This window comes from Ceratotherium simum, chromosome 10 (assembly GCF_057802395.1).
Source record: "Ceratotherium simum simum isolate JZ-2026a chromosome 10, ASM5780239v1, whole genome shotgun sequence".
NCBI classification, from domain to species: Eukaryota; Metazoa; Chordata; class Mammalia; order Perissodactyla; family Rhinocerotidae; genus Ceratotherium; species Ceratotherium simum.
Window position 1 is genome coordinate 2,991,349 of NC_141909.1, and position 12,256 is coordinate 3,003,604.

The 12,256-nt window shown below is 57.8% G+C and overlaps 1 protein-coding gene across 4 annotated transcripts in view; it reads left to right on the top strand.

Moving 5' to 3' along the window:
- Positions 1-11,240, top strand: part of CARS2 (cysteinyl-tRNA synthetase 2, mitochondrial) — a 46,948-nt gene extending 35,708 nt beyond the window's left edge. For 3 of the 4 annotated variants that reach the window (XM_087435849.1, XM_087435848.1, XM_004423205.3), the window contains 6 exons: positions 2,788-2,854; positions 4,230-4,368; positions 7,003-7,126; positions 7,928-8,026; positions 10,361-10,567; positions 11,064-11,240. In XM_087435849.1, the coding sequence (XP_087291975.1) occupies positions 2,788-2,854; positions 4,230-4,368; positions 7,003-7,126; positions 7,928-8,026; positions 10,361-10,567; positions 11,064-11,132 (705 nt within the window). In that variant the 3' untranslated portion in view covers positions 11,133-11,240. Of the gene's footprint in view, positions 1-2,787; positions 2,855-4,229; positions 4,369-7,002; positions 7,127-7,804; positions 8,027-10,360; positions 10,568-11,063 lie in introns of those variants that run through there. The other variant, XM_087435850.1, reaches the window with a different exon arrangement.
- The last annotated feature ends 1,016 nt before the right edge of the window (positions 11,241-12,256 follow it).

The following is a 12,256-nucleotide window of genomic DNA, read 5'->3' on the forward strand; positions in this document are numbered from 1 at the left end:
GGAGCAGACCCGCCGTCTCGGCCATGGGTTCCTGGGGTCCCGTCCCGAGGAGAGCGCCGCCCAGGCGCCATGCTGGGACAGTTACTGCTGCACCACAGGCCTGTGCCGGGGGCGGTGCACATCACTGTGCACATCAGCCCCAACCGGACGGACCTTGGAAGCACCCCGATGGGACACGACCCCACAAATAAGACATAGGAAGGACTTGTTATGGAAAAAGCAGAGCATCTGGAGCTGGCGCGTGGCCTCTGGCCCTCAGTGGTGTGGTTTTCAGTTCTCTAAGCCTCGCCCTCTTGTCACCGTAAAGGACAGACACTAATTGTACCACGTTGTAGCATTCTGTGGACGCCTTAGTCGTCTTCAGCAGGTGACTTGTCTGGTTTTACTGTGTGTGGTGGTTTGTTTCCACACTGCACCTGCAGGCGTGCACGGGAAGTACCCTGAAGTGAAAAGGAGAGCACGTGGCGGTGTGCACACATTAACTCACACTGCAGATGGGCCGGTAGACTTCGGGTGGGGGCTCGAGTTAGTGGGCTAGTTTGGGGAAATTAAAGGGACCAAGAAATACTGTTCCTTTTGTCACACTTTGGGAAGGAGCACAGAGGAGACAGACAGATGGACGTTGGAACTCGGGCTTCATTACTGATTAAGGGTCGGATGAGACGGGGTTCTGCACTGTCTTCCCTGTAGATCCCTTTGGTGGCCTGGTGAGGTTTAATGTTTTTAAATACATAAAATGAAATGCAGAGGATTATAAAAGGCATCGATTACACTGAAATACAGGAATGTATGAGCTTCACTTTAGTGAGTTATCTAACAGAATCCAGCAGCAGGCGATCGCTGCCGTCATCTCAGGTGAGATCACATGGGAAACCTGGAGGTCCTGCAGCCTCAGGGCTGAGATGACACCTGTGGTTGCTCGGGGCCACAGCCTTCCACGTTCAGATGAGCCTCCTGTGGTTGGTTGCCGACACCAATCACTGGAGGAAATGTCACATTCAGTTGGAGGTTAGTGGAAGTAAACACGTAGCTCTGTTCTCCTCCAGATTCACAATCCTGCTTCCCCTCTTGGATTCTCTCCATGGGCCCCAGGAGGCCGTGGATCCCAGGCTGAGACCTCCTGGATGAGAGGACTGGCTGAGCAGCTTCCTAATTAATGCTACCCCTGAAGGAGAATGATCCCCCCACTGCCTCGGGTGCAGCCAGACAAGGGGGGTGGATTCGCGGTGGGGGTGCAGGACACAAGGTGGAGGTTCCCGCCTGGCGGAGGGCAGACCGGAATCACCCTGCATCCCTGTGAAAGGATCAGCCCGGGAGTGTGAGCGAGCAGTCCCTTCCTCCTTCCCCGGGGCGGACTGATTGAGGAGCTTCAGACTTGTGTTTCTCTGACGTGGGTTGGCGTTAGCCCCCATGTGTCATATTACTGCCACGTCAGCCCAGTGATCCGAGAGGCCGGGCCCAGAGTGAGGGGTGTGATGTGGCTGGCCCTCGTCATTGCTCCCACAGAGGAGCCACCTGACCGGTCGTGGCGCGGGGTCCCGGCTAGTGTTTTCTCCCAGCGGTGCACCCTGGGTCACTGTTGCTTCGGGGTGGCCAGAAATAACCGCTGGACAGGGAGGGGGTGGCCGGGAGAAGGGCTGAGAATGTATCCTGTTACTCACTGAGAATCCGTGACGAAGGAGCAGGATGCTTCTGTTTTTTTATCCAAACTCCGTGTTGTCAGAGGGTCCTGCCGGGCTTGTTTATCTGCGGTGCCCAGCGTTGGTCACCGGCGGTGCAGTCACTGTGGGCCGCGTGTCTGTGGGTCCAGGCGGTGGCCGCTGGCCCTGTGTGGGGACGTGTCCCTGGCAGGGCTGAGCAGAGCCCCACCATCTTTCCTGGGGCCACGCTGGAGCCTGAGGCCGAGCCCTGCCCTCCCATCTTCCCCCAGGTCTCATGCCCTCAGAGTCACTGAGCACTTCCCGCTGAGCCCACAGAGAGGTCGTGCGGAACGCTTTGCTGTTTTAACAGTTACTGCTAGGTTTTCCCTGGTTATCCCTCCTAACATGGAAACGTTCTCTTCTTTGTGTAGACATTTTAGAAATAATCTGTAGGTTGATACCGGTTGGGTTCTTAGTTTCCCTTATATTTAATCAGAGGTGGGACGGTTATATTCTTGGAGAAACGTGAACTTGGGGTCTGCTTCAGCCTCGGAGCCTCAGAGTGCCGCGTCGTCAGGTAGATGAGCTGGGCCTCTGCCCTCAGTCCAACCCTGAGTGTGGCCGTGTTCTCGCATCACCACGGCCGAGCTTCTCCCGGACAGGTCTCCTTCCTGCTCCTGGGACCTCCGTCCCTCTCAGACAGCCAGGAGCTGTGTGTCCCTCCTCCTCCCCACGTCCCTCCCCGCACACAGTCCCTCTGTGGTCACAGGCCGCCTGGTGGCATCTGGCTGCGTCCCTGTCCTCGTGACGAGGGTCAGGAAACCGTGTCACGGTGAAGAGCTCCCGAGGCCGACAACAGGGCAGGTTCCCTGTGTTCCTGCGTGGAGCGGGGACTCCAGGGCACACGGGCTTGCTCCTCTCGGCCTTTCCCACGGACACTGGGACAGAACGTGGGAAATCCAGGGGAAATTGTGGGAAAAGTGCTAATAGTGAGTTTGGAAACAAAGCAAAGCTTTTCATAAAAATTCCTGATTTCTTGATGTGTGAAATCAACTCACGTAATTGTAGTAAAGAATACAGTCTCCTAGTGATACAAATGTGAAAGAGAAGCATTCCAGGTTTCTCCCTTTCTCTCTCCCTCTGTTAGGACTTTCTGAAGACGTTTTCCGCCGATGTCTTCCGTCTCTTCTGCATGCGGAGCAGCTACAGGTCAGGTGAGCTGAAAAGCAGACCTTCCGGGGTGGCGGCCACGGCATCTGCTCCGGTGTAGCTCGGGAAAGAATCTTGGAGGGTATTTGGGGACTGCCAGGATACGGCTGAGGAATACACACAATCTTGCTAGTGTGGTTGCTTTGATGCCTTAAGGTTTGGGTTCTGAAAGTAAGCCCGAGGATGTGCTGTTAGGAAGCATAATCCCAGTACTGGGCTGGAAGATTCCAGAAGGTTGTCTCATGGAGGCCGTGGGTTTTCCAGTCAGTCCTGCCCCTCCTCTCCCTCTCTGTGGGGTCCGGACAAGTCTGAACCCCGCAGCGCCTCTGCTTCCTGAAATGGGAACAATTGAATTGGCCGTCTTCACACAGAGCCTGAACCAGGAGCCCTGAAACAGGGTCCCACCAGGGTAGGCTGTCCCCACCAGGCTGTGCTACTGCATGCTGCCCCGGGGGGTCGTCCAGCAGTGTGTCCCCAGGGCCAAAGGGCTCTCTCCCAACCCAGAAGGCGGGATCCTGGGGCAATGCCCTGTCTGGCTTGACCACTGTAACGGCAGTGTGGCCTCCAACGTCTGTGACTGGCGCTGGAGGAGGAGCAGGTGCCCTTGGGGGACAGATGGGCTCCTCAGCTCATGCACTGGGCCTGACCGTGTGGCAGTGGAGGCAGAGATTGGGGTGAAGTAGCCACCAGCCCAGGAATACCTGGGCCACCAGAAGTTGGAAGAGACAGGAAGGACCCTCCCCTAGAGCCTCTGGAAAGAGCACAGTCCTGCCGACACTTTGATCTCAGTCTTTTTCGCCTCTAGAAAAGTGAGAGGATAAATTGCTGTTCTGTGGTACTTAGTCACGGCAGCCCCAGGACGCTAACACACCCCACACGGTGCTCTGGCTGCGTGCTGTCTGCGGGGGCCTGGATGTGGGTGTCCAGTGGCCCAGGTGGGCTGGCCCCGGTGGAGCGAGTGTTCTTGGATCTGTGTCACGTCCTCTGAAACGCTGAGTGTGAGGACAGCCCTCTCTCCCTCTCCTGAAACACTGAGCCCAGTCCTCATCGCACCACTTGCCTGATGTTCTTGGAGGTGCTTCAGGCGCCCAGGCGGATCTCCCCCACTTTCCAGAATCACCTGTCTCTCTGTCCATCTGTCAGCGGGAATGAGCCCCCTTGGCTAAAATGTATTGGGAGAGGTTTCTCATGTTTCCTCCGAGGTGGCGAGACCCCTGAGTCAGGACGGACCCTGGTGGTCTGTGCGGGGCAGGCCTGGGAGCCGCTGTGTCCCTTTTCCACTGCTTGGTCCTGTGTGAGGACAGCCCGGCTGAGAATGCAGGGTCTGCAGGGTGGGGGCGTGCTTGACAGGCACCCCCAGTGACGGCCTCCCCTCTGCAGCCATCGACTACAGCGATGGCACCATGCTCGAGGCGAAGCACCTCCTCCTGGCCACAGCTGCCTTCGTCGAGGATGCGCGGGCCTACATGAAGGGGCAGCTGGTGTGCGGCCCCGTCAGGGAAGACGTGCTATGGGAGAGGTAGGTGCCACCCCAGGGTCCACCCAGACATGGGGCCGCCTAAGAGGGAAGCGAGGCTTTGGGGCCGAGGACACTTCCTTGAGAGTGCTGGCGCAGAAGCTCCCTCAGGGCTCTCTGGCCTTGGGTGAGTCCTTGGGCAAGACCGTGGTCCTTGGGCAAGACGAGGAGGCCCTGCCTGCGGGGTGGCCCTCCTGCGGGGTGGCCCTGCAGGTTACGCGTAACACGCGTGCCTGGCCCGGTTCCCGCTGGTGTCTGTTAGTGTGTAGGAAATGAAGGTTCTTGTCACACGCCTTCAAGGAGGACTTGCAGGCAGGTGGACGAGCTAGACCGTTGGGGAAAGGAAAAGGGTGGGGACGCCGGTCTGGTGACTCAGCTCAGACCCACATCAGGAGAGACCGACGAGTCTGTGGAAGTCGGGCGTGGCCCCCACTGCTGTCACCCCAGGAAGAAATGCCCTGGCGTTTGAGCCCGCCACCTGGGCTGTGCTGGCGGCTGCGGGACGGCGGCAGGCAGCCCGTGAGCGAGCTGAAGTGGGAGAGCGAGTACGAGGAAAGAAGGGTCTCCTGACTCGCCGGACCTTCAATACGGAGAGTGTTTCCAGTTCTCTTGCTTCGTTAAACGCTTACAGGTGTTTATGCTTGTTTGTTTTTGTGAGGAAGATCAGCCCTGAGCTAACATCTGCCAACCCTCCTCTTTTTGCTGAGGAAGACTGGCCCTGGGCTAACATCCATGCCCATCTTCCTCCACTTTATGTGGGACATGGCCTCAGCATGGCCTGGCAAGCGGTGCGTCATTGCGCGCCCGGGATCCGAACCCTGGCCACCAGCAGCGGGGCGCATGCACGTAACCACTACACCACCGGGCCAGCCCTATCCTGGTTTTATCACGTCCCAGAGTGTGGAAGACTTGGGATTACCATCAGAGATGGTGAGGAATTGAGAAGATTATGGAAGCTAGGGAAGCACCTGTCTGGAGACGAGGCAGGCGGGAGGGCCGTGCAGCAGTTCATCAGCGTTTATCGGACACTGATGGTGGGCGGGGGGCTGCGGGTGCTCGGAACGCTATGGGACGTGCCCCTTCCTTGAGGAATTCCCCGGAGGGGTCCAGAACCCTGGACTCATTTGGGGCAGGTCTGGGAAGGGGGAGCATCTGGACAAGACAGGGCTGGAGCTGAGTCTGTCAGTCACAGCCGTGGGACCCCAGGGGACAGAGCCCAGAGCACGGGGGTGGGACACCTCGGGGGTTTGTGTGGCTGGGAGCTGTCAGCAAGACTCCACAGCCACGGGATGGCCGGTTCGAGGGAGGGACAGGGGAACACTCTTTGTCTTGGGCGACTGGTAACACTGCTCACCAACAGGTGCGTAGGGGAAGATAGGGTCCGTTTATCAGAGAGGAGAGGCCAGGTTATGCTTTGTGACAAACAGCCCTGGATCTCAGTGGCACAAACCAGAAGGTCTGTTTCTTTCTCGTCCCTCAGGGGCCTAGGCTGGAGAGCAGCCACCGTCTCATCAAGGGCCCCAGGCTAGAGGGAAGAGAGTCTCCTGGGGGCTTTGCCTCCGCAGTTCTGGCCCAGAAGTGGATGCCACTTCTGCTCCCAAAAGCCGGGACTGGTCCCAGGGCCCCACCCTGCTATGAGGTAGCCCGGAGATCAGTCCTTCCCTGTGCCCAGAAAGGGCGGAAAGGAAGTGGGGTGAAGACCAGTAACGACGGACAGCAAGGAGAGAAAGCCTCGGAGGGTCCGTGACAGAAGCGGCAGGTGTGCAGAGACAGGAGGGCTGAAGGGGACCTGAGCCAGGAACCGGGAACCTCAGGTGGGACAGAGGTGCAGGAAGGCAGGTGAGGAGGAGGGCGACGGCAATGGGCGGAGAAGAAGGTGAGGAGGTTGACTTCCCAGGAGATGCTCTTGAGGGGTCTGAGAGCAGAGAAAAGGAGAGAGAGAGGGCTGCCCGCTCACAGCCAAGGCAGGGGCCGTGGACAGGCGGGGAGGGGTCTGTGTTCTCCGGACTCAGCAGGGGTTCCAGTCCTGCTGGGACCCCCGGGCCCCTAGAAGCTGTGTACTCAGCCCTGCTGCCCAGAGAGGCCTCGGCGGCTCTCCAGTGCAGGCAGAGCTTGAGGGGGAGCAGAGCGTGACCGTGACCAGGACTGGGGGACAGTGAGACAGCCAGGCCCCCGGAGAGCACTTCTGCCAACCCACTAGCCAGGACCTGAAGCCCCAGCCAGTCCCGCTCCCGGCACCCGCCTGCTCCTAGGGTCCCGAGCAGTGCCACCGAGCCTTCACCATGCCAGCACGGTCGCACAGTGCAGTCCAGTTAAGAACATGGCCTCCTCTCTCACTAACTCTGCTTCGTTTCTCACTGCCCAATTTTTAAACCATTGTGAAGTGCCACCTGTGTGCTGTGTGTTCACACAGGTCTACAGGTGCCCTCACTCTTGGATTTCTGGGCAATGTGACAATTCTGAGCTGGTCTCATCAGGTTAAGATTCTGTTACTTGTACAGGTGTTGGTGAACTTGACCTAGAAAGGGTCCACAAAACAGAATCACTCGAGCTTCTCCCCCTGGAAAGACTGGGCTGTGCACCGTCTTCCTTGACGGGCGTGACAGCCGCCCTTGTTTCTCCTCATTCTCCTCCAAGGCTCAGCCACACCAAGGGGGCTGTGAAGGCTGCCCTGGCAGACGACTTCAACACGCCCGGGGCCGTGGACGCTGTCATGGACCTCATTCACCACGGGAACAGACAGCTGAAGGCGGTCACCAAGGTAACTCCGGGGACTTGGCCAGAGTAGGGTTTCTGTTTGGTCGGTTTTTCCTCCTAAGGAAGGAACAGACGCCACCTTGCCAACTCCCTGGGGTGACTTCATCTCCCACAGCTGATGGCCTTCGGCCTCTCCTGACTAACCCTTCCTTAAGTTCTTGGAGCTGCTTCAGCTCGCATGTGGCCCACCCTCCTGGCCCTGGGGAGGAGGCAGCCGCTGCCCAGGCCGGGGGAGGTCGATTCGGGTGCAGGTGGGGCACAGGGCGGTCTGCACACGACAGTCAGCATGGCTGCCAGCACGCAGCACGTAACCCTCTGTTCACTCAGATGAACTCGGAATAATCTCCATTTGCTGCTAAGACGTGAAATGGGGGAGGAAGCTGTGTGTTGGGACCCCGACTCTGTGCCCACCCAACCCGGCCCCCCTCTGGGCCTCAGCACCAGTCCCATTGATGAGGCTCTGCCCTCGTGACCCAGTGACTTCTCAAAGGTCCCCTGCTAACACCATCACCCTGGGGGCTAGGGGTCACCACTGAATTTGGGGGGACACAGCATTCAGACCATGACACACCCCCATACTACAGATAGGGAAACCGGGGGCAGGGGTTCAGTGACTTCCCCACGGTCGCTGGGTTTGCTGGTGAGTGGCAGCTCCAGGATTCCGTCCGGTGTCTCTGGCCAGGGCTCATGTCCTCACCACACGGGACGCTGGGAAGGCGGCAGGCACAAGTGACTGCGGGGTCTTTGTTCTTCTGCATCAAGTTCCTTTGCTTCTCAAGAGGCTCCTCTGCGTAATGTGTCACAGGAGCCTGGTGGTCCTAGAAGTCCTGCTGTGTTCGGCTCCATCGTGTCCTATGTCGAGCAGTTTTTTGAGACTGTTGGAATTTCTCTGGCAGACCGACAGGTACGCCCTTCTCTTTTCAGTCCTCAGCTGAGGGATTATGTCTATGTGCTAGTACGATAATAACTGTTCTTTCCCTTTTAAAATGTTCATTTTAATGGATAATAACTGAAATTGCAACGATTCTGCACAGAACCGCAGTCCGTGTTACCTAGAGTGCTGTGTCACTTCTGCATGCACTGGTTTTTGTGTTATCTTGAAAGAATCTCAAGATGTACAGACAGCTAGGCGTACAGGAAGAGAACCTTCTTCCTGAGCCATCTGTGCGTCTCCTACAAACGGGGCTCTGTCCAGTCCAGACCCTTGGGCTGCCCCTTCCTCCCAGCGCTGCCCTTTCCAGCAAGAGGGTCCACTTCAGAAGCCGCGATGCATTCACCCATTGGGGCTCGTCTGGTACTTTCTCTGCACCGAGCCAGGAGCTGGCTGATCCTCCGAGGGGCCGGGCTGCTCCACAGAGAAGGGTGTTCAGAGGGAGGGTCTGAGCACTGGGTATGCTCTCTGTGCCTGGGCCGCAGCGGCTCGGGGACCCCGGCGGGCAGAGTCAGGAGGTGCGTGTGCACACTGCACACCGTGCACACCATATCAGCTGTGTTGCTGTATCCATCTCACTGACCTAAACCCCGGTGTTACCACCAAACCTCGTTTCCAGTCCCCCACAAAGGGTTCCTTCTGCTTTCCTTCTTTTCTGTGGGTAACTCCTCTGATAGTGAGAAACCGGCCTTCTAGTCTCCTAAATGTATTTACTACTGTGTTGTTCTCTCCACACGCAGTCAGTCTCCCTTTGCCACCCACCCTGTGCTGCCGCCTCCTCACTCGCTGGACGCTGACCTCCCCACCCCTCAGTCCATCCCCCCGAAGCAGGCTGCCCTCTGCATGGACACTTCCTTGGGCTCTGACACCCCACACCAGACCCCACCCCCCAGCCCCTCTCCATGGGCCCACCTTGCTCTGCTGCACCTAACAGCTTTAGGATTATTTAGGAAAGGAAAGGGCTAAAATACCCATTTTTAAAAACATTTTATGTGAACAGGTTGTTAACATGTAAAGGTCTGGACTGCAGACAGTAGTGACCACATCACAGGGGCAGTGGAATCGCTCTCTTCCCAGATTCCTTTACAGCACTGCCTGGTTCTTCTGCCGCCACGGGGGCTTGGGCATGGCACAGCTGCTGCCTGCTTCAAAGGGAGGCTGTGTGTTAGCTCAGCTGCCCGGCACCCAGAGGCTCCTGGCGCCCCCGTGCCGTGAGCTGGGGCACATCTCTTGGGACCTATACTACTGTGAAGTTCTCTGGCCTTAACACAAAGAATCACAGCATCTTTGTGACAATTCCAAGACTGGTTTATCGACAGACGTGTCGATTCCCTGGTAGGCCCAACATCCTCTCCGGGGCAGCCAGCCAGTTCATACGACATCTGTAACTCACTGGTCCGCGGTGACCAAGGTTTTGCAAGGTCTGTATTCACTGTCACAGGAGACTCTCCAGAGTCTGCTGTTGGCTAAGAAAAGGCATATTGGCCAAGCTGTGCCTGGCCCTCGTCACAAATAGCTCCCCCACCTCTCCCACCTCAAGGGTTGACACTGGAGCCCGGGTTGGGCTCCCATTTTGTAACAAGAAAAGTGCTCTTGTATTGTGGAAGCAACTGAGGATCACGTGGTTGAAGAGGTGAAATGTGAGTTCTGTTTCTTCTTTTAAACACGTGGACATAAACGGCCACTAGGATCCTTGCTCCATCATGGAGAAGGAAGTTGTGTGCCAGGGAGAGGACTCCTGGCAACTTGTGGTTCAAATCCCAGTTGCCCAATTGAAATTCCTCTGGCTGGGCACTGCGATGCTGGTCTCCGACTGTCCGGTGAAAACGCAGTGTGTGTGTGAGCCTCCTGGGGTGTCTGCAGTGTTGATGTATCTGGTATCTGAAGAGGTTGGTTGCATTAGTCGGTAAGGCTCAGACTTCTAGCTCTGCCTGATGAACCGGGTGAGATATTCGCACGTCAGTGCAGCGGCAGCTCCCAGCTCATTGGCGTGAGTTCATGGTGGGAAGAGAGCGCGCTGGCCAGCTCCAGGCCTCACTGAGACTCCTCCCGGGGAGGCCTGCAGAGGGTAGGGAACTCTGCCTGGGTGACTGACGTGCAGGCGAGGATGGAGACCAGCCAGCAGTCCGGCACCTCACAGCCTCTCCCCCCAGGCGGGGTGAGAAGAGCCGGCCGCCACTTCCCGGCAGAGCCCTCTGGAGGACGTGTGCTGGATTGGCTTGGCACAGAACTCACCGGGCCCCGTCAGCTGGGCCAGATCTAGGCTGCTGCCAGGGCCTCGCTGGTCACACTGCCGCCTGGGTGTAGTTTGTTTCAGGGGACAGCAGCTCGGCCACTCTGCACAGCGTGGTGGAGGAGCTGGTCCGGTTCCGGCTCAAGGTCCGGCAGTTTGCCCTGGCCACGGGCGAGGCCACCAGGGAGGCCCGGAGGCAGCAGCTGCTGGAGAGGCAGCCCCTGCTGGAGGCGTGCGACGCCCTGCGCCGGGACCTGGTCGCCCATGGCATCAGCATCAAGGTGAGCCCTTGCCACCGAGGCCTGGTGACAGCAGGGGTGATTGTAGTTGTAACCAACCAGCACTGCACACACATGGGACGGTCAGAACTCAGACATCCCCTCCCTGTGACAAATTAGGAGGGACCCGAGGGAGGGGCAGAGTCAGAGCCGGGAGGGACACTGAGGGGGGGATCCGAGGGAGGGGCAGTCAGAGCAGGGAGGGACACTGAGGCCCAGGGGCCTGTGAGCTTGAACACTCAGGGGCGGACACAGGAGCAGACCCATGTCCTTGATCAATCCCCGCTCCTGCCCCGGCGGCCCTGCCCTGGCCTTCGGCCTGCCTATGGAAGGCAGCAGTGTGACCGTTTCTGAGCGCACAGCTGCCTCCTTCAGTGCCCAGACCAGTGGAAGCATCAGGGGCAGCGCGTCTTGTCACTCTGAGCCCTGACCATCTGGCCCATTTACCCCTTGAGCCGAGTGAGTGCTCAGCCAGGACCTTGACCTTCTTCCTCTCCAGGACAGGAGCAGCACATCCACATGGGAACTGCTGGGTCAGAGGGCCGAAAACCACAAACCAGGGAGCTGAGGACGCGTTATGTGCCTGCTTACGACGCAATAAAAGCTTTATATTCAAGTTGCCCATTGTGGCTGTGTAGTCAACATTAAAATAAATCAAACTGATAAGTCAAACCGATACTGTAACTATGCCTAAAAATGCATTTCCTTGTAGTACCGACGGCCACAGACACAGTGCGGTTTTCGTAAAATCAAATCAGCCAACACTGTGGTCCATGATGCAGCCCAGCTGGCCCTATGCCCCAGGGTCTGGCACCACGGGAGGACCGTGAAACCGTGAGCCAGAGACCAGGATGGAAGTCCTAAAGGGGGTCCCTGAAGACATCCTGGGAAGGGCAGACGGGACCTGCGAATGGGGCCGACAGGGCAGAGGCTCCAAGGACGCCCCTTATCCCGAGGGTCTTGGGGGATGTGGCCATGTCGCCTGGTCCAAAGCAGGAGGAAGTGGCCCAGCCCTCAAGTGCTGGGCAGTGCTGAACTGGGGGTGATCCCGACCATGGAGGCTCCCCGCCCAGAGGTGATGGTGCATTTTGACATTTGTTTTTCTCGTTATGATAGTAATATGTTAATCATAGAAAAGCATACATTGGCGGTGAGCATGATGTAGTCTATTCAGAAACTGATAATGTACACCTGAAATTACACGTTACAAACCGTTACCTCAATTAAAAAATTTTTTAAAGTCATAGAAAAACATAGCAAAGAAAACTCTCTGTGGTCATTCTGCCACATTCTGATAGCTGTTCACGTTTACTCGGTTTAATCTTTTTAACAGTTGGTTCTGTGGTGTCCCATCACCATCCTTTGTTGCCTGAGCGACACAGGGGCCAGGGCTGTGCTCGAGAGGGGTTAACTCTGGAGGAGCCTGGCAGGGGCAAGACATGGGTGTGACTGACAGCTGGCCAAGCTGGACCCCACTTGCTGGCGGCCTTGCCCTGTGTCCTGGCCTTTTGTCACAGGTGGGGAGCTCAGCTCTTCAGTGAACCAGCAGGAAACGGGCTGACCCTCCTGCAGCACCCCCCGGCTCTCAGAGCCTGACCGGGCCCACCCTGTTGTCCGCTACCACCAAGCTGGGAGACTGATCGCGTGGCCCCAGCCCCGGGCAGCAGGTAAGCACACACTAGGACGGCTCGG